The sequence below is a fragment of the Triticum aestivum genome, chromosome 3B (genome assembly GCF_018294505.1).
Source record: "Triticum aestivum cultivar Chinese Spring chromosome 3B, IWGSC CS RefSeq v2.1, whole genome shotgun sequence".
Classification (NCBI taxonomy): domain Eukaryota; kingdom Viridiplantae; phylum Streptophyta; class Magnoliopsida; order Poales; family Poaceae; genus Triticum; species Triticum aestivum.
Window position 1 is genome coordinate 52,967,744 of NC_057801.1, and position 25,456 is coordinate 52,993,199.

Here is a 25,456-nt window from a genome sequence, read left to right on the forward strand (position 1 = left end):
GACAAGAACAATGTGTTTGTTGCTCGGAACGGGGTTTTCCTTGAGAAAGAATTTCTCAGTCGGGAGCCTAGTGGGAGGACGGTCCGACTCGAAGAAATCCGAGGACCACTCGGGGACGGCTCGGCTGGTGATGAGATCATACCGGAGTTAGTCAGGGAACCCATAGTGGAAGCGGCACCGAAACCATGAAGGTACGAAAGATTGCATAGAGTGTGTGATGTGTTGTTTCTAGAAAGAGATAAGCCAGCCACGTATGCGGATGCGATGGTGAGCCCAGATTCCGAGGCATGGCTGGAGCCATGAGATCCAAGTTAAAATCAATGGGTGAGAATCAAGTCTGGGACTTGGTTGATCCGCCGCCTGGCGTAATTGGAATTGGTTGCAATGGGTCTTTAAGAAGAAAACCGATGTGGATGGAAATGTTCAAATCCACAAAGCTCGTCTTGTCGCTAACGGGTATGGACAAGTTCAAGGAATTGACTATGACGAGACTTACTCGCCGGTAGCGATGCTGAAGTCGGTGAGGATTGTACTAACTATAGTTGCATATTTTGATTACGAGATATGGCAGATGGATGTCAAGACGGCTTTCCTTCATGGAAGTTTAACCGAGGACGTGTATATGATACATCCCGAGGGTTTTGTCGATCCGACTAGCGCTAGTAAGGTATGAAAGCTCAAGAGATCCATTTATGGGTTGAGGCAAGCATCTCGGAGCTGGAATATTCGTTTTGATGAGGTCGTACGTCACTGGTCTTGGTTTCATCAAAAGCGAAGAGGACGCTTGTTTATACAAGAAGTTAAGTGGGAGCTCGATAGTGTTTTTGATCTTGTATGTGGATGACATATTCTTGATCGGCAATGATGTATCAATGCTAAACACGGTCAAGGAATCATTGAATGGCAAGTTTTCAATGAAGGACCTTGGTGAGGCAGTCTATATTTTAGGCATTAAGATCTATAGAGATAGATCGAGGAGGTTGCTCGGCTTAAGCCAGAGCACGTACATAGATAAAGTGTTGAAGCGGTTCAACATGAGTGAGGCGAAGAAAGGGTTCTTGCCAGTCTCACATGGTATAAGGCTAAGCGAGACTCAGAGTCCTTCGACATGTGATGAGCAAAGCAGGATGAGTAGGATTCTGTATGCCTCGGCAATCGGATCCATCATGTATGCCATGATATGTACAGGGCCTGATGTTGCTTTTGCAATAAGCCTAACAAGTAGATACAAGGCCAACCCAAGTGAGAGTCACTAGGCAGCGGTAAAGACTATTTTGAAGTACCTGAAAAGGACTAAAGAGATGTCCCTAGTTTATGGAGGTGAGGAAGAGCTTGCCGTAAGGGGTTACGCCGACGCTAGTTTCCAAACCGATAGAGATGATTGTCGATCATAGTCTGGATTCGTGTACGTCATGAATGGAGGAGCAGTGAGCTAGATGAGTTCCAAGCAAGTTATGGTGGCCGATTCTACCACAGAAGCCGAATACATTGCGGCTTGTGAAGCTGCAAAGGAAGGTGTTTGGATCCGAAACTTTCTGGATGATCTTGGTATTTTCCCAGCCTCGGTAAAACCGTTGGACCTTTATTGTGATAATTCTGGTGCCATCGCACAAGACAAGGAGCCGAGGAATCACCACAAGGTCAGACACATAGATCGGAAATATCACCTGATATGAAAGATCGTAAAGAATGGTGATGTAGAGTTATGCAAAATTCACACGGATGCAAATGTTGCAGATCCATTGACTAAGCCGCTTCCACAACCCAAGCATGAGGGGCACGTTAGAGCTATGGGCATTCGATGTCTATTTGATTGACTCTAGTGCAAATGGGAGATTGTTGGAGATATGCCCTAGAGGCAATCATGTATGATGATATTTCCTATGTGTTTATGAATAAAGATAGTCCTTGGATGTAATCAATGATACTTGTTGGCAAGCACGTGACTTGTCTGTGAGATCTTGTGTTGTATGATACATCCTAAATGGTCCCTAGTCGAAAGTGACGTGTGGGCACACGTCGGACTAGACTATCATATCCCATCTTGCTTGACCATGTCTGGTCCCATGTTGCCAGACATGGTCAAGCAAGATAATCCAGTATGTGGTCGGTATCACTAGAACGAGAAAGAGGTCGGGCTAGCACAAGGATAATAGTCTCGCCTTGAGCCCAACAACATATATCGTGAGGCAAAGGGAATAGAAGTGTGGCACGTTGTACAGGTTCGCCTAACCATCTTCATAGTCTGCTTGGTGGTCGGAATGCCTTGCTAGAGGCCGCTAACCACCGTGCAGGTCGGAGGTATTCCGAACCGTGACCAAGCCGACTTGAACCTAAGGGGTCGCGCACTTAAGGGAACGAACCTACGAGGTCGGTTCAGAGAACACTGGTCGGATGTGATCCGAGATGGACTTGGAGTGCGACCGAGTAAACTTTGGGCTTTAGGATCCGTGCAAGGCCCAAGTTTTGAGCCCGCGACGGATGCCTATAAATAGTGGAGGTGCGGCACACTTATTCAGTTGATCGCTTCGGTGTCGTCGCTAGGTCTTTGCATGTGTTGCAACTAGCCACCTCCCCTCGCTACCGGTTGTTTGATCGAACCTAGCAGTCCGCCGCACGATGTTCCTCCTGCACGCGCAGATACCGTTAGAGGCGATGCACTTGTGCCGCGCCGACGAACCTGTTCGCGGGATCTGATCGGCTACGTGGGAGACCGGCAAGGAGGAGACGACTCCGGGAACGCGAGGTGACTCGGGAAACACGCTGCCTCAACTCTACTTCCGCTGCACGGCACTGCGCATCTAGTGGTAACAATCTGTGATCCATCTCCTGTAGCATGTTCTTGGTTGTTCTGCGCGTAGGAATTTAATTTGCAGTCAATGCACCCTGCCATACAAACCAACAATCTTTGCAAATGGCTGACAAATCATACCTATCGGTATTTGTGAGGATGTGCCCGTTGTTGTTGCTAATGTCACTATTTTGACTGACTTTGTTATACTTGAGATGCCCGAGGACGACAATATGTCGATCATCCTTGGTAGACCCTTCTTGAATACTGCAGGGGCTGTTATTGATTGCAATAAAAGCAAGGTCACTTTTCATATGAATGGTAATGAGCATACGGTGCACTTTCCGAAGAAATAATTCCAAGTGAATGGTATCAATGTTATTGAAAAATCTCTGACAATCACTATTGGAAGTTTTCAGCTACCTCTAACGATTGTTAAAAAGAAATATGAAATGCTTATTGTTGTGGGGAAATTCATATCCCCGTTGAGGTAAAGTGATTTACGAAAGTTCTTCGGTCTCATGCTAATAGAAAGTGGTTGTTAATAAGACTTGATCAACCTTTTTAATGAATCATTTTTTAGAGGTATGAAGTTGATGAATTTAGTGAGCACTACCTTCTGTTCCTACCTTTTGTTTTCTGTTTTTATTAGTTAAATAAAATAAAATGCCATGTTTTGTCAGTTTTCTGAATTTCCCTTGCAATAAAAAAATGACCCAAAAATAAAAGTTCTCAGAATGCTCTGAAATTTTAATACATTTTTTCTGAATATTTAAGAATTTTTGGTGCAAATAATATCATAGTGAGGTGCACCAGGTGGGCACAACCCACCTAGGTACGCCAGGACCCCCAGGCGCGCCCTGGTGGGTTGTGCCCACCTGGTGCACCTCCCTCTGATATTATTTGCACCAAAAATTCTTAAATATTCAAAAAATGTATTAAAATTTCAGAGCATTCTGAGAACTTTTATTTTTGGGTCATTTTTTTATTGCAAGGGAAATTCAGAAAAAAAATCACCATTGCTCTCTCTCTCTCTCTCTCTCTCTCTCTCTCTCTCTTGTGTTTTTGCTCCCGAAACCGCGGATTTCGATATCTTTGCTCGAAGCTCCATTTCCGAAACTGTTTCGGGGGATTGTTGCTTGGTATGTGACTCCTACATTGGTCCAATTAATTTTTGATTTAGTGGTTTATATTTTGAATAATTAGTTACTCTTGGTGCTGTTGTAGATGAGCTTGAATGTTGAATTCTTAGAGTTCTAAGTAGTTTGAATGCGTGTTATGGCCTCTATGCATGCCTATGAGTAGTTGCTATCATTTTTATAAGGTTTTGTTGACAAAAATTTGTGACCCAAAAATTTTCAGAAAATTGTATGCGAATATGATGAGCCTCTTTGCGAGGAGTTCTTCGAGGCGGAGGTCCTCGGAGGCATCTTCTAGTAGCAACTCCGTTCGTCGATCTTATGTTGAACCAAGTGAAAAGTCCATTCGAGATGCCACCACCAAATCATGTTTATGTCCATGCAACGATTATATGGTGCGTGTGGGCATTAAAGAAGAATTTGAGCAATATGTTCACAATACCGAGCTCGGTCCCTACATTGCAGATAAGTGCAACCAACTCCTTAGCCTCACTGAATCATTTACCAAAGAATTTAAATTCCATTCTCGTGAATCCAGAGTATCATTTAAGCTATATGGCAATTCATTTAATATATCTCTGGAGACATTTTCTAATCACTGCAAAATTCCATTTTGGGGTTCATTGGACGAACCACCAAGGTCAGAGTTTGAGATATTCTTAACTAGCCTTTGCTATGGTGAGACTAGAGGAGTGACTCAAGGTAGAATAAAGAGCATTCATTTTCCCTCAATCCAATACTTTGCTCTATTTAATGAAAAATGCATTGTAGGAAAACAAGATTGTAGTACACTTTGTACTCCGGACTTGAGTCTTATCCACACCACTCTCACCGGTGACAAAATTTATAACCTTGGAGCGATAGTGCCACGTAGATTGCAACACAACGCTGGGAGTGAATATTTTTATGGTAGAATTTACGCCAGACGCTTAGCAAGGGTGCTGGGTGTTTCACATTGTCCTTATGACCCCATCCTACCCATGCAGTACCTTGACTTCAATGCTATGAAACGTCATAAGATCCTTAGTGGTGAACCCCATAATTTTACTTATAACTTGATGTTTAACAAAAGGTCCATTGTGGACACCTTTTTGCATGCACCTGCTCTCTTTGATGTTCACAACAAGTGAAGATATTATATTCTTGAGAGTGAGGCCCGAGCACACAACGCGGCAGTTGTGGCTGCACGGCGGCCTGAGGCGTCCGCACCGAGAGCCTTCGAGAGCTATCACTCCGACCATTATGCAGGTCACTGACGGATTACCAAGTTAGGCCAAAATCCTAAGCTTGGGGGAGTATGTATTTCCACCGACATTACTTTCATGTTCACACATTTCATTCTAGTTGTCGGTGTCCACACTTATTCATTGTATTATCCATGGTAGATTTATTTTCTCGCCTTCTTCTTGTGTGCTTGAAAAACTTTGAGAAAATACAAAAATATTACCTGATTCTTTTTTATTTTCTTTCAACTATAGTTAGTTGTCATACTTAAAAAGAAAAGTCAAAAAGATTTCCTTGTTCTTCTTTTGCTTGTTGGGAGCTTTCCCATGTAAATAGTTTTTCTTGTTTTTGTTTTTCCCTTTTATTTGCTCGTTCAAGAAAAACCAAAAACTCCAAAAATATTTCAGTGTGTTTCTTTGAATTTCCTTTCTTTCTATTGAGTCATACCGAGGAGAAGACCACGATTAAAATGTTGAGTGGCTCTCATATGCATTATTTTTGATCTAATAAAGAGCCCATATTATATTGTCTTCTCCTTTTGAATAATTTTTTTGCAGATTCCAGCTTAGTCCACGGCACTCTTGCACTATTATTATTTTCACATCATTCTGTCGTGCAAGTGAAAGGCAATAATAACAATGTTTGATGAGCTGGTTGTGGCAGAGAGAAACGGGTATGAACTCAACTTGTTCTATTTTTATAAATATGTTTAACCTAGTATCCATGATTGCCTATTATGATCAAACATGTTTGCAATGACAATTAGAGATTGTAGTTTCTCATGCCATGCATAAGTAGCTAGGAGTGGATAATGATTTATCTTGGATGTCAACATTGCGTTAAAATGATTGTGATGTAGTACGATGATATGGTATCCTCCTCTGAATGTTCGAGTGACTTGACTTGGCACATGTTCATGCATGTAGTTGAGTCAAAACCAACATAGCCTCTATGATATTTATGTTCATGGTGTTCATATCCTACTCATGCTAGTATCCAATTTTACTTATGCATAATGCATGTTCATGACCATTTTCGCTCTCTAGCTGGCCCCTTCCCAACCTAATTGCTAGCCTTTGCCTGTACTAAGCGTGAATTCTGCTTGTGCATCAAAACCATGAAACCCAAGTTATTCCAGATGAGTCCACCATACCTACGTATATGTGGTATTACGCTGCCGTCCTAAGTAAATTTGCATGTGCCACCTCTAAAAATTTCAAATAAATATCTTTTTTTGTGCTTGGATTGTTCATAGAGTGACAGGAGGTAGTCAGTATCTTCCATGCTAAGCGGGTTATTCTCATGATGAGTGTTTTTTCACTCGTCATTGCACGAGAGGGGCGGTAATAGGGATTCCCAGTCCCGAATTCAAATTACAAATAATTAAACAAAACTCCCCCCGGACTGTTTTTGGTATGGACAGCACCCGTTGTTTTGGACAAGCCTGGAGTGTGATTGTTGGTGGAGGAGTAAACCTTTACTTTTATCGCTTGGGAACCGCCACTAATGTGTTTAGCATGGAACATACCGATAACTAATGGTCGTGAAATAAACAAGAGGGGTGCATTTCTCAAAATTCATTTACCACTATTTTCAAAACTTGAGCTCTGTCACCGCTGCAAATCACTACTTCCCTCTGCGAAGGGACTATCTATTTACTTTTATGTTGTGTCATCACCTTCTCAAATAAGCACAAGAACCTGAGATCACTATTGTCATCCTCATGCATTTTGTGTAGATAATGTTGGGTGCATCATGACTGGATCTTTTCTACCATGAATTACAATGTTTAGTCGCTGCTTGAACTTTGGAGGTGCTCTGCATTTATGTTTAGCGATCTGAGAAAGGGCTAGCGAGATACCATTATTGTCATATTATATCATGGTTGTTTTGACAAAGTGTTGTTGTTTGAGATATCTTATTATTGCTCACTAGCTGATTATGTCATTGATATGAGTTAATATAATTTTGGAGAATTATTGTCGACATGGTTAGTTATAATCTTGGCTGAAAACCTGGGTGCTACTTAAGCTTATTTACGTAAACAAGAGCAAAAGAGTTCGTAAAAGTTTTTTCTTTTTCGCTTCCAGTTTATCAACTAAATTGCTTGAGGACAAGCGGTTTAAGCTTGGGGGAGTTGATACGTCTCCATTGTATCTACTTTTCCTAACGCTTTTCCTCTTGTTTTGGACTCTAATTTGCATGATTTGAATGAACTAACCAGGACTGACACTGTTTTTAGCAGAACTACCGTGGTGTTGTTTTTGTGCAGAAATAGAAGTTCTCGGATTGGAACGAAACTTTGCGAGGAATTTTTATATGAATAAAGATAATTTCTGGAGCCAAGAACCACCCGAGGGGGGCACCTGGGTGGGAACAACCCACCAGGGTGCCCCCCCCCCCCCCCCCCGCCCGCCTTCCAGGCGCGGCCAGGTGGGTTGACCCCACTTGGTGGCCCCGCAGATCCTGAAACCGATGCTATAAAATCACATATTTTCATAATAATCAGGGAGAAAGAATTATCGTGTTTCACGAGACGGAGTCGCCACCATCTCATATTCTTCATCGGGAGGGAAAATCTGGAGTCCCTTTGGGGCTCCGAAGAGGGGGACCTTCGATCTTCGTCATCACCAACCCTTCTTCATCGCCAATTCCATGATGCTCCCCACCGGTGAGTAATTCCTTCATAATCTCGCTGGTCGGTAAGGAGTTGGATGAGATTCATCATGCAATCGAGTTAGTTTTGTTAGGGCTTGATCCCTAGTATCCATTATGTTCTGAGATTGATGTTGCTATAACTTTGCCATGCTTGATGCTTGTCACTTTGGGCCCGGGTGTCATGATTTAATATCTGAACCGTTTATGTTATCATCATTATATATATGTTCTACATCCGATCTTACAAGTTATAGTCACTTACAACGTGTTATAATCTGGCAACCCTAGAGTGACAATAGTCGGGACACTTCCTTGAGGAGTTCATGTATTCATCGTGTGCTAATGCTTTGTTCCGTTTCTCTATTAAAAGGAGGCCTTAATATCCCTTAGTTTCCATTAGGACTCCGCTATCACGGGAGGGTAGGACAATAGATGGCATGCAAGTTCTTTCCATAAGCACGTATGACTATTTACGGAATACATGTTCGGTAACGCGATAATTTCAAAAAAAATTCCTACGATCATGCAAGATCTATCTAGGTGATGCATAGCAACGAGAGGGGAGAGTGTGTCCATGTACCCTCGTAGACCGAAAGCAGAAGCGTTAAGTAATGCGGTTGATGTAGTCGAACGTCTTCGCGATCCAACCGATCAAGTATCGAACGCACGGCACCCCCGTGATCTGCACACGTTCAACTCGGTGACGTCCCTCGAACTCTAGATCCAGCTGAGACCAAGGGAGAGTTCCGTCAGCATGACGGTGTGGACGGTGATGATGAAGTTACCGGCGCAGGCCTTCGCCTAAGCACTACGACAATATGACCGAGGTGGAAAACTGTGGAGGGGGGCACCGCACACGGCTAAAGATCAACTTGTGTGTCTATGGGGTGCCCCCCTCCCCCGTATAGCATGAATAAGAAACATTTATCATGAAATAAGGAAATAAATAGTAACTTTATTATTGCCTCTAGGGCATATTTCCTTCCATACATGCCTACATTATATTTATGAACTGGAGCTAGTGCCGCATCGCCCTAGGTTATGACTGTTACATGATGAATATCATCCAACAAATCGCCGATCCAATGCCTACGATTTTCCTACATATTGCTTCTGCTAAGTTACTACTGCTATTGTTACTATTGCACTTGCTACAAATTCATTGCTATCATTGTTACCATTACTATTGTTGTTGTTACTACTATCAAAACTATCATACTACTTTGCTAGTGATCACTTTGCTGCAGATAATTAATCTCCACGTGTGGTTGAATTGACAACTCGGCTGCTAATACTTGCAAATATTCTTTGGCTCCCCTTGTGTCAAATCTATAAATTTGGGTTGAATACCCTATCCTCAAAAAATTTCGCGATCCCTTATACCTATGGGTTATCATTGATGCGCGTGGATATGTGTGGGGAAATTTCCCAAAGAATAATAGTGTGGATTAACTAGAGCCGCTAGCGCGTTGGGTGCAGTTGGAGTCGCAAAGACGAAGGAGGTTGATTTTTTATATATATTCAGTATGATGACCCTTCACTATTTGTGTTTCTCTTGTGACTTATTTGGGCATGTTGAGCTGATGGGCCCTACACCGGCGGGGAGAGATGAGTCCGACAGGCCGTCGTACCGCGAGCCACTCCGATTCACGTCGTATATAAACAGAAGTTGGGTTAATGCAAAGACCAGCAAAGTTGAAGCACCTAGTGGTACTTTCAAGAGCAATGACGGCCTTCACTCTGGTCAGACAAATATCTCTCAGGATGGCAACCAAACAGCCCCTTAATCCAGAGAGGGAGAGTTGAATCGGAGATGAGATGACCTCGCCACAGAAGCCAAGTGATAGGAACGCTACTTCCTCCGATCCATATTATTTTTCTTAGGTTTGTCTAATATGAGTGTATCTAGATCCGAGGGAGTAAAAAAATTGTATAGAAGTTTGTTGCCCGAAGCCAAGGGGACTTTGAACATAGAGGATTCAAGGGCAATGGTCAAGGCTGCATGCATATGTAGTGCGGAATTAACTTGGACAAACAAAAGAACCAGAATGGCTCTGGCATCTCCGGCTTTGCTGCTGATGTACCGGGTTACAATTATAACTAGATGATGCCGCGTGCATTGTTGCGGTAATTTTGTTGAAAAAGGCTTAAATAGTTGCTAAAAATGCCTAAATCTAATGAAAAGAAAATATAAGCTTGAGAGTCAATAAAAAATGTCTAAAAAGAGGGGGGGGGGGGCTTTTGAATTACAGTTAGAAATGTCATTTCGAGCAAAAATGTGAAGAATGACTAACATGCGTAGACTAATAAAAAAACATTATAATTTATATGTTAATGTCTTGTTTGCTTATGTGGTAGACTTAAAATGGATGGCTTAATGGAAGAAAATACGAAATGCATGGCTTAGTGGGGACGTTGAGGTGGACACTTTGCATGTTGAGAAATTGGGATCAACTTTTTAAGAATTGGGATCAACTTTTTAAGAATAGAAGATATTAAAAAATAGAGTGGGGGAGCAGCGTCGGCAGAATTTGTTGACAACAAGGATTCAATTAAAGAAGAAGGCCCATAATGCTAAAATTGCATTTGCAGGAGATGAGAACTAGCCCCGCCTCCTAGTGAGTTGTTTAGCCTGGAACTTTCGCGGGCTTAGTGATGATGAATAAATTTAAATGTGTAATGCATAAAATAAAGGTCCACCTCATTGTTATAATGAATACATTTAAATGTGTAATGCATAAAATAAAAAGAGGATCAAACATTGAAGTTACTTTATTTTCAGAACTCTTATATTTACATAAAAGAATTGTTAATTATGATCTTCAAAGAGAAACCCCCTTATTAAGAATTCCAACATTTCACCCGCAAAAAAAAATCAACATTTCTAAAACATAAAATTACAATAATGTTGGGAAAGGCCCAAACATACTCAATAAAAGCTTTGCCGAGTGTCACTCTTGGCAAAGACGGTTCAGCTTACCCCATGTTGGGAATGTACGGTATGCCAATTGTCAGCACTGGTGAGATTTTTTTTATTGAAAAAAAAAACAGATTTTGAAGTTTCATTTAATCTGACAAATAAACTTACATAGGGATGTATTCTATATTTCTGTAAATTTTCACAATAAAATACATTTTGGTGTGAACTACAAAAAATATATAAATTCATGTATTTCTAACAGATGCATTATTGACCATTTTGTTGTTTTGTGTATACGTATATGTATGCCGTGTCCATATGGCTGGTTGTTGTCTGTGTTGCATAGGACAATTGGGTGGTGGGGAGGGAGTGGACTAACGGTGAAATGTACAATGGACAGGTTTTTATATGTCACAACCGATATTGAGGAAAGCAAACTTCATAAAGTTTGACCAACAAGTTGCAAATTATATGCATATTGAGTGTTAGTTCACGTGTATTTCATTGATTGAAATGTTAAGAAAAAAGGTTTGTGGCATCGGCAAAGCAAGGCGCGCCTATTCTTCTAGTTGATGCTGATGAAGCTTTATTCGCCTTCTTTTTTATAGGTTGACGAAGGACAATGGTCTATACAGATCCAACAATCTGGTAGACCATTTTCTGCTAGAATCTTCTCTACTAACAAGGCTCTCAAGCTGTCTTGATGGCAACAAGGGGCCAAATGGTCAGAGATGTTAGTTAACATCAATTTGCATCTCCTCCCAAACAATGTAACTACTTCGGAGCATTGGCAAGGGATACGCTCTAGCGCTCCGCTCCCTCCCCCTCCGTCTGCGCCGCGGGCCACTCCGGCCGCGGCGGCCACCCACCCACCCGCCGCCCGCCTTTACTCCGGCTGCCGGCCTAGGGGCTATGCCGGCCCGCTCCCCTGCCAGTGGCCTGCCCTCGCCAGCTGCGAGCCTGGGATGGAGCATGCCCGAAAAGGGGGAGATCCAGGGCGAGCCCAGCGGTCCGTCGGAGGTGCCGGCGACTCCTCTGTCCCCGTCGTCGCGGGATCCCCGGAGCCCAAGCTAGCGCCCACCCGGATCTGGGGTGGGGGTCGAGGATGCAGGCTTCAGACCAGCGGATGGCGGCATGGCTCCCCCAAATGAGTGCCCCCGCCTCAAATCCATCGTGGTAAGTGACAATCCCCTCCCATCTCCGGCCACCGACGGCATTGAAGAAGGATGGGAAATCCAGCAATCGCGCAAGAACTGCCGCGCCAGCCAGGATCCATTTAGTGCTAGGCAGAAATCGAGGCGCCGGCCATCTCGCCAAGGTCACAGCCACGGGCACCCGGCGGGCAGAGAGGCCTTCTTAAGAAGATTCAAGGGCCTCTGCTTCCGCTGCCTGAGCCCTCGCCACCGTCGAGTAGACTGTAGGGATCCACTGCGCTGCATCATCTGCAAACGCCAGGGCCATTTTGGTCGATAGTGCGCCGACAACCCACGCAACAAGGGCCGGGGCTCGGCTGTTGTTCAGCCGCACTCCCCGCGCCGGCCGATCCGCGAGCGCCTGACCTTTCCCCCTCCGCCTGCCTCACCGCATCAACCAATGGAGCCGGCTGCCCTCATCAACCACGCCCGCTGCCCCCGCAACAGCCACAAGGTCATCGCCTCCTCGCCGGCGATGGAGCACCAGGTTTTCCTGCTAAACCAGCATGCGGTCGTGGTCATCGCGGTGGGCACCAAGGTGCATGCAGCGAGCCCACTCTCCATCGGCCGCGCGCTTGAGCGCGAACTCAAGATCCCTCCACACCTGCTCCGCGTCACCAACCACGACCCCGAGGACTTCTTCGTCTACTTCACCTTGCCGGCGCACAAGGACCTCGCGGTGGGGCGCGGCTCGCTGTCGGTGGATGGCCTGCCGTTCCTGCTCGAGCCCTGGAGGGAGGACGCCCACGCCGTCCGGCTCAAGTGGATGCTGCACGTTCGCGTGGTCATCGAGAAGCTCCCCATGCAGCTCTGGACAATGGAGGGCGCGGTGGAGGCCATCGGCGACAAGGTCATCGTCGACCGCCTCGACAGCCGGACCCATCAGCGCGTCGACACCAAGCTATTCGCATCTTGGGTCTGGTGCTGGGACACTGCCCACATCCCCACGAAGCGCACGATCTGGAAGCATGCCCGGGGCGCCGGCCGCGTTGATGAGATGGTGGGCTACTCTCCTCCGAGCCGCGCCATGGCGCCTGCAGTACGACTTGCTTCTCCACCTGGATCGCGTGGAGGACTGGACTCCTCTCTCGCCGCATTCATCCCACTCGCCGTAGAGAGGCATCCCCTCCGACGACGACGAGCCTGACGAGCTCCCCTACCCACAGATCGAGACGGGTGTATGGGTCGAGCGGGTGGAGGATGGTCGGCCGGCGCTTGCCCCGATGCCATCCATGCGCCCTCAACCCCGGGTGGCATCCACGGGCTGCCGGGGCATGCCGGCCGTTGATGGCCGGCGCGACGACAACGGCGGAGACCCTGGGTACCAGAGGAGGAGCTAGAAGGATACACTCCTTGGCAGGGGGCGTGCCAGTGACAGGGGCTCGGCCCCAGCCCCGGCGCCACCTGCGGAGCGGCCGCGCAGCCGCACCCCCGCCTCGCGCCACCGCCAGGGCGCGCCGCGGGGCAGGCACCTCTGCATCAATAAGAAGGCCGCGATCGAGCCGGTCAAGAGGAAGGAAGCGACGGCTGGGCCCTTCCGCCAGCCAAAAGCAAGGGGCAAGAGCGTGGCCCGGCGTAAGTCCGGCGGCTCGACGGTGGCAGAGTCGTCGGGCGGCCCCTCGCTGCTCACCCCACCGCGCAGGCTCACACAGGAGCAAGGGCAGGGTGCAGGCCTTGCTGGGGGGCAGGACGCGACAGAGGACCCGGTTGAGGAGTTCTTCCAGGGAGCAAAGCAAACCCTCCCCCCACCCGCACGGCACCGCCCTGACGCCATGGCCGCGAAGATCGATGAGGAGATCGCCGCCAAGCTTGACAAGCCGTTGCGCTTCGAAGATGGGGAAGATGGAGGCAGTGACGGATCGCTGGACATGGGGCCTACCCTGTCCCTGGCCCGCCACACCCCGCTGGCTGCAAACACGCAAGAAGTGCAGCTGGGTGCAGTCATGCAGAGGGTCACTGAGATGCAGCTCCAAGAGGAGGGAGCTGAGGGCGCACTGCAGCTGCCCCTCTTCTCCAAGCCGGCGCCAGCGATCGTCGGAAAGCCACCGGCAAGAGACAAGACGCCTCTCAAGGCTCGCCCACAGGCCAAGCCGGCCAGGCAGAGCGCACGACAAGCTGCCAACCCTTCCCTGGTGCCGGTCTCCCAGCGGGCGACGCTCAGGCTAGTGCAGGGCCTCGGTGTCCTCAGGCCAAAGGAGAAGATGACGGCTCAAGCTGCTGAAGCCCTCATCCGCCGTCTCGATGAACCTCTGTCTGACCATGACATCGCTGCCATCGCGAAGCTCACCAGCCTCGACGCCAACGCGCTCAAGGCGATCGCTGGCATGCCTAGCCAGCATGGAAGCGCCGCGCCGCCTCATTCCCCATGTTAGAACATCTTAGTTTAGCTATCGGCTGACGACAACCAGCAGTGTGCTGGGTAGAGTTAGGTTTGTTTTCATGCATGAAGTGTTGTAGCAGTAGCCAGGCCAGGAGGCTAGCTGTTCGTCGGCAGGGTTTTGGGCATATTGGTGGCCGCCGGCGACCCCAGGATGTACGGATGGTGTTCATGTGCCCTAAATTTGCAACAACAGTTAGTTGTCGGCCTTTCATCGAGTATCGCCCTGTTTCCATCCACCATAGTTTGAGCGTTGTTTGGTTTCCCCATGGATGACATGAACATGCCGATCATGAGCTGGAACGTGAGAGGACTCAACACGCCGGCGCGACGCTCGGTCACCCGAGACACTGCACACGCTCACAAGCTGGCAATCCTCTGCATTCAGGAAACCAAGGTCGATTGCTGGTCCACCTGCCTAGCAAGAGAAATAGGTGGTACATGGCTTGACCAATGCATAGTTCTCCCAGCCATTGGAACGAGGGGAGGGGCGGCCATTTTCTGGAACTCTACCATACTCTCGGTGCAGTCCCACTTGATAGGGCAATTCTCTATCACAGCTAGGGTGCAGATAGGCCAGTCAGGCAGAGATTTCTGGCTAACCACGGTCTATGGGCCTTCGGATGACAATAGAAAAGATGATTTTCTCGCGGAATTAGCTAGAATTGCCCCCCCCCCACCTGGACAAGCTTGGCTCATCAACGGCGACTTCAACATTATATACGAGGCTAGAGATAAGAATAACAGCAATATCAATCGTCGGATCATGGGAAAATTTAGAGCGGCAATCGACGCAGGTGGCCTCCGTGAGATCAAATACAAAAACCGTCGCTTTACCTGGAGCAATGAGCGTAGAAACCCCACCCTAGTTAGTATCGACAAGTTCTTTTGCACCATTGCTTGGGAGGGACTTTTCCATCCTTTCTCCTGCATGCTGCATCGACATCCTGCTCGGATCACTGCCCCCTGCTTCTCGCAGCTGCTGCAGCCCCACGTCGACTGGCAACATTCAAATTTGAAGCGTTCTGGCCCTGGTTCCCGCGCTTCCAGGAGACGGTACAACATGCCTGGAATAGGCCAACATCTTCGCGTTGCGCCTTCGCAAGGCTAAGAGATAAAATGAGTAGGGTAGCTAAGGATCTCAAGATTTGGAGCAAATCTCAGTTTGGTGGGGCAAAGATCCAGATGCACATTGCAAATGAAGTGATCCTACGCCTCGATGTAGCGCAAAAAACTAGAACCATGTCCGATGCGGAGTTTCATCTACGAAAAATGCTCAAGCTAAAGATTTTAGGGCTAGCGGCCATTGACCGTGCTAGGAAGCGTCAGGCCTCCAGAATTACGTGGCTGCGAGCTGGGGATGCGCCAACTGCTTTCTTCCAAGCGAAGATCAATGCTAGAAGACGAAAAGGTTTCATACACTCACTGCATGGACCTTCAGGTGTAGCCATCAAGCAGGAGGAGAAAGAAAATTTGATCTATGATCATTTCTCCTCCATACTGGGCACGGCAGCCAACCGCAACACCACCATCGGTTGGCGTTCTCTCGCCATGCCAAGGCTGCAAGGAGGAGGGCTTGATAACCCTTTCACAGAGGAGGAGGTATGGCATGCTATCAAGGCATCACCGGCGGATCGTGCGCCGGGCCCGGACGGCTTCTGTGGCCTCTTCTTCAGATCATGCTGGGCAACAATCAAAGATGATATCATGGCAGCGTTCAACCAGTTCTACAACCTAGTAGGCAGTAATTTTAGAGCCCTGAACACTATGGTGGTTGCATTACTGCCCAAAAAGGGCGGAGCAGTGTCTATTAACGACTACCGGCCAATCAGCCTCATACATTCCATAGCAAAGTTGATCTCCAAAGTTCTGTCCCTTAGGCTGGCCAACGTGATCCACACGCTCATCTCACCAGCACAGTCGGCATTTCTCCGGACAAAATGCATCCACGATAGCTTCCTATATGTTCAAAACTGCATCAAGGCCTTACATAGACGGAAAACACCGGCTCTGCTTCTTAAGTTAGACATCGCCAAGGCCTTCGATAATGTGTCTTGGGAGTACATCCTAGAGATGCTGCAACAACGGGGTTTTAGCACGCGGTGGAGAGATTGGATATCCTTGCTGTTGTCCTCCTCCTCGCCGTCCTTCCTCCTTAACAGAGTACCAGGAAAAAAGATCTGACACCGGCGAGGCCTTCGGCAGGGCGACCCCTTGTCGCCCTTCATCTTCATCCTAGCCATCAACACGCTGCACCATCTACTTCAGGCCGCCGCTGCGCAGCAGATCATCGCACCACTACCAGGGCGGGAGCTAAAGCTTAGGATTAGTCTATACGCCAACGACGCCGTCATCTTCACAAATCTTGTGAGGGAAGAGATAGATGCACTCATGGAAATCCTGCGGGATTTTGGCCCTGCCTCCGGACTACACATCAACCCATCAAAATCGACGGCCTTACCCATTAGATGTGAGAATATAGACCTAGGGTATGTGTTGCAAAATTTTGGAGGGGCAGAGGGGCAATTCCCGACCACTTATTTAGGCTTGCCGCTGACACTAGCTAGGCTACGACTGGCAAACCTACAATTCATCATTGACAGGATCAAGGCTCGACTTGCGGGTTGGAAAGGAAAACTCCTGCCAATAGCTAGTAGGCGAGTACTGGTCCGATGTGTCCTCAGTGCTATGCCTACCTTTGCTCTAACTGTCCTCAAAGTGCCAAAGAAGCTACTCAGGGAGATCGACAGATGCTGGCGTAGATTCCTTTGGAAGCAAGACGAGGCGATCACAGGCGGTAGCTGCAAGGTTAACTGGTCCGCGGTGTGCACTCCTACATCACATGTAGGACTGGGGATCCTCGATCTCGAGTGTTTCAGCCACGCCCTTAGATTACGATGGCTCTGGATAGCCTGGACGGACCCTGAGCGGCCCTGGGTCGGCATGGAGCCGCCATGCAGCAGCATCGACAAAGCCCTTTTCACAGCGGCGACCATAGTCACCATCGGAGATGGCGCGAAGGCACTCTTCTGGCACTCCCCTTGGTGCAGGCCGTGCACCCTGGCCAGTTCCTTCCCTCTCCTCTACTCGCACTCCAAGCGGAAAGACAGGATGGTGCGCGAGGCTCTCACACATGATACTTGGATAAAAGACCTGCGGCACGGAAACCTACAACCTCTGCTACTAGAATTTGTCAGGCTGCACCGCAAGATCGCGCCGACAGTGCTAACAGAAGGGAGTACTGACCAGATTAGGTGGAATCTAGAGGCTAGGGGACAATACTCGGCAAGCTCGGCTTACGCCGTGCAATTCCAGGGCAGATTACTAGCTGATTGGCACAAGTTGATTTGGGAAGCAAAGGTTCCTGGATGAGATCTTCTCCTGGCTCCTACCGAAAAACCGTCTGTGGACTTGCGACAGGCTACAAAGGCGTGGTTGGCCGAACTGCTATTTCTGCCCGCTCTGTGTACGCAACCTGGAGACAGCGCACCACCTCTTCTGGAGCTGCCCACTAGCCCAGGAGGTGTGGGAGAAGGTAGCCGCAAGACGTGGGTGTCGGCGCTTGCACCCACGGCAACAGGTGCAAGATGAAAGCGCCATCGCCATACTCCAACGGATGGCTGCAAATACCCGGCCAGCACAACAAAGGACCAGCAACGCCACCATGCTGTTAACTTGCTGGGAAATCTGGCAAGAAAGGAATAGGTGTGTGTTCAAAGGAAAGACAGCTTCAGCGCAGGACATCATCAAGGCCATTGAACATGCCATCGAGCTTTGGCGTCAAGCAGGAGCAATTCATCTGGAGCGACCCTTTTGGGATCCACCATGAAAGTTTAGGCCAACATTTGTTTTCGAGGTTACAGTGTTGTAACAAAACTGGTCCTAGGACCTGCACCTCGCCCTTTGTATTTTCTCCATTGCTTCCTGCTTATCAATGAAATGCCAGTATGACGCTGGATCTTTCAAAAAAAAAAACTTTGGAGCATTCCTCTAACAAAAGGTAACACACGTAAGGATCGTCTCACTGGCTGATAGGTAAATTCAGGTGGGAAAAAAAGGACGGATGCCAATGGAGTGCACAGAAGCACCTTTCCCTACAGCGATTGAATGTTATCATTGACCCACTCTGATAGCCTGTGGATCTTTTTGGTCATTACAGAGCTCTTTGAGAAGCAAGACTTGGCATTGGCAAGCATCACAGTCGCATCATGTTGGACAGCATCCAGAGTTCTGTAGTAATCGTTCTGCAGTCTTGCCCTGATCACTTCGATGGAAAACTGGACAGGAAACCTAAATTTGTGCAGACAAAAATATATATTTCTTAGATGTATGTTAACTCCCTCCATCCCATAATAAAGACGTTATTAAATCCAATATGTGAGTATAATGGATGTAATGACGTCTTATATTATGGGAGGGAGGGAGTACTTCATAGATAAAAAGCATCAATTATACTCCGTGTGAAACAGTTTTCCAAACCAACAATGTTGAGGAAAGGAGGCACCAATTCTCAGAAACATACTTCTACAATGTGTAGGAGTATCTGTAATACAGCAACAACCCTTGCAAGGATAAGTACTATGAAGATTCAGTATGAAATAAACATTCATACAAATTTACACAGGGCCTTCTGATATTCTAGATGCTCATCCTATTAGCATATATATTGACGAAACAGATAATAAAATAACATAACAATTTAATGCAACACCTTGTTTTAAATAAATGTATTCTAACAACTATGCCTCATAATTGAAATGGAAAATGGGACTTGTTGAGGCACAGCCAGCAGGTCAACACAGCATTTCTTTGACTTTAATGACAGAATGTCAATTAGCAAAATCTATGTTTCATGCATGCCACAAGATTTGCCAACCATAAAGGAGTTACCTGTTTATGAAATCTGATTCTCCTACAACAGTATCCAACTTCAGAACACCATAGTAATCCTGAAGATCCATAACAAAATTTCATCAAATCAACGAGTAATCAAAGAGTGTAAACAAAATGAAGAATAGATTGACTTTATCGGACGCGGAGTTTCTGCTCCCGGGCTCATGTGCACCCCCTACCAGAAAAAAAATCAAAACAAATGCTAGAAAAATTTAAAAAATTCTAAGTTTTTTTTTTGGGTGGTAGATAATTTTATGCGTGAGGTCCGCTCCAAATTTCAACTCACTTAGACATCTGAGCAGCTCTCGGCAAAAAAAAAAATCGTGGTCTGTAAAAGTGTTAACTGTTCACACACTGTTTTGACCCGATTTGTCTTTTTTGCAGAGAGCTGCTCAGATGTCCAAATTAGTTGAAATTTAGAGCGGACCTCACGCATCAAATTATCTACCACCCAAAAAACATTTGGATTTTTTTGAATTTTCTAGTATTTCTTTTGATTTTTTTTTCTGAGCGGGAGCAGATGAGCCTAGGCACCGAGTTGGATTTTCGGACTTTACCTGGTTTTTGTGAGACATTTTCTGTAAAGTGGTCACTGCTGATAACAGTTTATTCCTGATACTGGAATCAATATGTGGATGTTTCCATGGAACCAATGGGCCAGCAGCATGGAGCTCCCAGGGGCTATACAGAAAGTCAGAGCCATCATAAAACTGTATAGCATATTTAAGCCATGGACTCTCAGGAAAATCAGGCGAATCAGGTGTTATTGCCAACACATGTCCCTCCCACCAACTTCGTTCTTCCTCTCCATCATCCATGCTCCAAACTTTGCACTTATCTCTGATAGTCCAGTTCTGCACAATAGTAGCTTCAAACCGTGTTCTTTCCACAAGAAAATCAGAAAAGTCAGCCAGCTCAAGCAATGTGATTATAAACTGTTTGCCAAATCCGCTTGAAGTGTCATCAATGAATTTAAGTGCTAATGTACAACAGATTTCACCATAAGCTGAATAACCAAGACCCTCAATTCTGCAAAGCTCTACAGCTTTAAGGTCTTTGATCCGATCACATGGGCAACTATCAGATAACCGCATTCCATCAAGATATGCTTCATGGCCCTGAAAAAAAAGATAAGCACAAAGAAAGTAGGATAAGAACAACTTCATAAATACCATCGTAGGAGCTACAATGCATAGTTAAAAAAAGCGATAGGCATTAATTGTGTGTTTTGCCACCTCCTTGCGCTTTTCTGACCAAAGTGCATGCTTATGCGCTAAGCGTTTTGCTATCACCTAGAGCCTAGGTGCACTTAAGCACTCGCTTAGCGTGCCTCTTTTTTAACTATGCCACAATGGTGTGTCACTCTGTTTGTTTATATTTAATTTAGTACACATGCTCCCCCCCCCCCTCACACACACACACACACACTCACACCATCAACAAGTCATTTTACAGCTGGTGGGTACAAGTGGGAACATGATTTATTTTTTAGATTTTTGCAGCTAAAAAGTTGTTTGCAACTAAGTCATCCCCATCACAAAATGCAACAGAAAATAACATTACCTCTGGCAAGTACATAACCTCCACCACACTGAGGAATATAACGGTAAAAATCTTCATGCTCTAACAGCATCAACCAACAATTCAACGATACTTGGTTCTTTTTCGCCAATGGATGCATACCAGGGAAGTTGCAACCCTTGCTTTTTTTTCTAGTCTGTTTGAAACAGCACACAAAAACATTTGCATCTTAGACAAATAACTTTCATCTACTACCAAATGGTAAATGAAAAGAACAGTAGCAATTCTAACAAATAGTAGAACCAAAATAGAAATTTACACATTAACCGCAACTAATAAATCGGCTGCACGGTGATAACAGTTGGTGTTGCATGGGGTAATTCATCGTGTTAAGATCAGAACAACTAGGAAGCTAGTGATAAATATAAACATCAGGACTATATTTGGGCTATGTTGTCGGTTCTTCATAGATATGGAACATTTTCTTTTTGAAAAAAATCAAGTATCTTACACAAAGTTGATAGATAATGAGAAAGAGACACCACCCGAGAACCCTACAGATTAGTCGTTTCCTTCTTGTAGATAGGAATCAAGCATGAACGAGCTTGACATTGACAATCTAAGCAGTCCTCAGATCTGAAAAATCCTATGAAACCAACCCCATATACAATGCGTCACCCCTCCAAATTAATCCACCGACTGTAAATACAAAAATAAAAATATAACCTAACAAATATATTCAAGATCACCCGCCATAGGGTAGACTCTACTAGAGACCGAGATCAACAGATGTTTTATGATTTAGAATATCATAACTTAAATTTCAACTTTGGTCAACTAAGTGTCGACAATTTGTAAATTGGATGAGGGACCAGCCAGAAACATGTTTGGGGCAATGTTAGTTGGTGAACAGAAGCATGAAGGTTTCAGGTGTTATAATCATAGAAGGACCATCATGACCACATTCTCGTGTATAAGGTTAAGCGATCAGTGAGTCCATCAGCAATTGTTGGATCCTCTCGGATGACAAAAGGTGGATGAAACGGCTATCTTGTAAGGAACATGAACATTCAGATCTACTAGATTCCTACTAGAAAGATAGCACTGCAAAATTGTTAAGCAGCAAACTAACCAATAAAATCAACTAGATCTTGAGGAAATTTATAACACAAATGTTGCATCTGGGACGCATCAAGCAAAGATAGAGCCGGAAGTGAGTAAAGGCAAGTGAAACAAAAACTTACCGTGCACTGTCCAAAATGCATCTCGTTGGTAAGCTTCCTGCGCTTTTGACTAGTCTCCTGTTACAAAACAGACTCTGGTTTGTTAGCACCTCACACAAGCAGATTATCCTATATAGATATCAGATTTCATGTAAAGCAAAGCAAACATAGTTATACTTTTTCAGCAACACAAGACTCATGTGCAGTCTACCAAGAATCTGGATGCTTATATTATTGTACTTTTTCAGCAAGAAAGTTATATAGGACTCCCTCCGTAAAGAAATATAAGAGCGTTTAGATCACTACTTTAGTAATCTAAACGGTCTTATATTTCTTTAAAGAGGGAGTAGCAGGCAGTGAAATATATGATTCTAGACAGATAAACATTGCATTTAATTATTGTTTCAATTGATTGAGGAGGTTCACGAATAAACACAACAGTGCACATTGACTATATATGTATGCATTGCAAGACAAGGTCTCTAAACATACACCACGTAAAAGAAACCAGGGTTTAGTATGAGCTGGCCATATACTTGGAAATGAAGTACTTACATTTGATAGAGAAGAGGCGCATTTGCATTTCAGACTCTCAGGTTGCCCACTTCTGATTTTTTGTATTTCATCGTTCTTCTCCTTAACCAAGGATTGCATTTCCAGCAGCTTACCCTCAAGAACCAGTACCCTTGTTTTTGCATTAGCAGCCTCTGCTCTCAATCTGTCAATCTCAGCATCCTTATTTCGGGCAGCCACCTGCAGCTCCTCTACATTCTGCTGAACCTTTTGGGCTGCTTCAGTAGCTTGAGCTGCCTCCACTTCTTTCATTTTAAGGAGCGCTGTGTTGTCCTTGTCCATTGTCCTCAATTGGTTCCACAGGAAATTCTGCACTACAAGTAATTCAGAAACTTCCTTATCCTTTTTTGAGCTCATTGTCCCATAAACTTGCTTCAGTTTATTTAGTTCTGCTTTCAAGTCTCTTGCGGTGTCCTCATGATCCTCGTTGTTCTGACTGAACTGTCGGCCATTTCTGGAGCCCCCCTGTTGTATCTAGCATTTATAACAAAGCGCGGGTGGATGCGAAACAAATGGTTAAGAAAAGGATCAATGCCATGCACAAGCTGGACCGAGCGAATGCTTTTGAGTTCCGAAACTGGTGTTAAGTACCTCTGGATCAGAGCCACCGGCATAAATAATCCCTTCACAGGCTTTGGAATCCACCAAGTCATTTTCTTGAAGTTCTACATTGAACACAAACGCAATGGTAGTATGATGGATAGCAAATAAAAATTCTATCAAAATCATCAAGGGTGCAAAGTTTTCCACCGAGAATAATTCACGGGAAGGGGAAGACATAGATCCCCTTTTCTGCCGAATTATCCTCAGAAGAGGAGGGATTGCTTACCGGCGAGCTTGGGATTGGCACCGGGAGGCAGCTCCGTGTAGGCCGCCTTCCACCTCCTCCTGCTCGCCTCCGCCTTCCCGCGGCAGCACAATAGGCAGCATCAGGCATCAGACAAGGAGCAATGCCAGGTAAATAAAAATGGAAACCCTAGGTAAGAACGAGGTCGTGGATCACCTGGAGGAGGCGGGCATGGAGGGCGTTCTCGCGGGCTTCCGACGACTCCTGGTGGGCCCTGCTGCGCGCGCGGTCGGCGGCGAGCTCCTCGACCCGCGGCAGCAGCGCCTCGACCCGGTCGAAGATGCGCGGCCACTCGTCGCCGCTTCCGACCTCCGGCGAGGCCGCGCCCGAGACGCCGCCGCTCATGGGGACGGCAGTTGGATTTTTTTCCTCGGTCGCTCCGGTGAGCTAGCAGTGAGTGACCTGAGAGCTGAGGAGGGCAGAGGAGCTCGATGCAATGCGTGCTGACGGGAAGCTAGCGGAGCGAGGGGTCTGATGGTGTGGTGCGCGTGAGGGATTTGGGTTACTCGGAGACGAGACAGGGCAAGCAAGCTCATCCATCCATGGCGATGGCGGGCTGGCGGCGGGAGCGAGAGGAGGGTGGCGGAGTGGCGCGAGGCGAGTTGGGAGGAGAAGATTCTGCCTTGCTTCACTTCACTCCTTGACCGTCGCTCCCCATTCTCAGCGTGAATCAGTGAGTGAGACTGCCTCGTGGGGCCAAATTCAATACAGAATTTACACACTCCAAAAAAGTTAAGACTCCACCACAAATATCACGTTAGATTTTTTAGCATGACAAATCTACATCAGTTCTTTTTTTTTATAAGAAAATTGTCTTGCTTGCAAGTTGAATTTGCCATCATTGCACGAGTATAAATTATCATAAAAAAATGTTAGATTCATCATGCCTAAAAATCTGACATCGAATATTTAGTAGGAGTATTTTCGAATTTCTGTCCTTGCAAGCTTAGAAACGCATTAATTACCTTGTAATAAAATGAAAACATCGTCAACCCTCTGTTTTTCTTAATGTTATCACAGCATGCAATGTCTTCATGATTTTCATAGTTTCCCAATTCATCAATTAACTATGAAAACACTCTTCCTCATCCGGATCTTTCCGGACTGTGCGGCCATTTATTACGCATGAGGCATGAGGCGTGTCCCTGTGTCCGAGGCCCACATGTGTCCCGCCCCTTCCACAAAGATCTCACCATCTCCTTTCTTCCGCTTTTCCTATTTGACGCAATCTGCGTCAAATAGTCGATCATTCGCACAGGCCCGATCAGGCTAGCGATTGAACTGGGCTTGCCCATCTTCGAAGCTAACTGAGTACATCATATCCAGCTTTGGGAACATTATGGAAGGTTCCAGCCTGGTATTTTCGGTTTTGGGAACATTCCTGAAAGTTCTTGAACCGTTTTCTTTACTCCTGTTGTGCTTTCTGATGGTTTTTTATTAATCACCTTTTCTTTTATTTTTTTTTCACTTTTCTTTTTGTTCCCTTTTTCTTTATGTTCTTGTTCAAAATTTTCAGAACTTTTACAGAAAAAATTGGAGATTTCAATAAATAATTCTGTTTCAAAAACTTGTTCGCTAATTTCAAAGAATTTTCATGTTTTCAAATTTGGTTCAGAAGATTCAAAAATGTTCTTGTTTTATAAAATTGTTCACAAATTTAAGAAATTGTTCATGTTTTAAAATTTTGTTTGGGAGTTTCAAAAAATGTTCCAGTTTCAATAATTGTTTGCATATTTAAAAAAATATTCACGTTTTCAAATTTTGTCCTGGAGTTTCAAAAAATGATAGCGTTCCAATTTTCTATAATTTCAGAAAATATTCCCGTTTTGAAGAAATGTTTGTGTTTTACTCCCTCCATTTTCTTTTTTGTTCCTTTTCTTTTATTTATGTTTTTGTTCAAAGTTTTCACATTTTTTTCAGAAATTGGGGATTTGAATAAATAATCCTATTTCAAAAACTTTTTCGCTAATTTCCAAGAATTTTCATGTTTCCAAATTTTTATCAGAAGATTAAAAAATGTTCTTGTTTTATTAAAAAATTCACAAATTTCAAAAATTGTTCATGTTTTAAAATTTTGTTTGGGAGTTTCAAAAAATG

The 25,456-nt window shown here is 45.6% G+C and overlaps 1 protein-coding gene across 3 annotated transcripts; it reads right to left on the reverse strand.

Annotated features, from left to right (window-relative positions):
• Nucleotides 1-18,134: 18,134 nt before the first annotated feature.
• LOC123068527 (uncharacterized) lies at nucleotides 18,135-23,996 on the reverse strand. 3 transcript variants are annotated; one of them, XM_044491115.1, is made up of 9 exons: nucleotides 23,516-23,996; nucleotides 23,342-23,414; nucleotides 23,104-23,177; nucleotides 22,495-22,986; nucleotides 21,961-22,017; nucleotides 20,759-20,912; nucleotides 19,753-20,313; nucleotides 19,193-19,251; nucleotides 18,135-18,546 (listed from the first exon to the last, which is right to left on the reverse strand). In XM_044491115.1, exons 1-7 carry the CDS (start codon nucleotides 23,702-23,704, stop codon nucleotides 20,306-20,308), a joined length of 1,047 nt encoding a protein of 348 aa, XP_044347050.1. In that variant the 5' UTR covers nucleotides 23,705-23,996; the 3' UTR covers nucleotides 18,135-18,546; nucleotides 19,193-19,251; nucleotides 19,753-20,305. The 3 variants fall into 3 exon arrangements, with proteins under 3 accessions (XP_044347050.1, XP_044347049.1, XP_044347048.1); XM_044491114.1 differs by having other exon boundaries at nucleotides 18,135-18,592; XM_044491113.1 differs by having other exon boundaries at nucleotides 18,135-19,251.
• Between the last annotated feature and the right edge of the window lie 1,460 nt (nucleotides 23,997-25,456).

Coding starts and splice junctions, on each gene's coding strand:
- LOC123068527 (XM_044491115.1), bottom strand. CDS start 23,704: ATGAGCGGCGGCGTCTCGGGCGCGGCCTCGCCGGAGGTCGGAAGCGGC. Junction 22,987..23,103: donor CCGGTGGCTCTGATCCAGAG/GTACTTAACACC, acceptor TATAAATGCTAG/ATACAACAGGGGGGCTCCAG. Junction 20,913..21,960: donor TGCATTTTGGACAGTGCACG/GTAAGTTTTTGT, acceptor TGTTTCAAACAG/ACTAGAAAAAAAAGCAAGGG.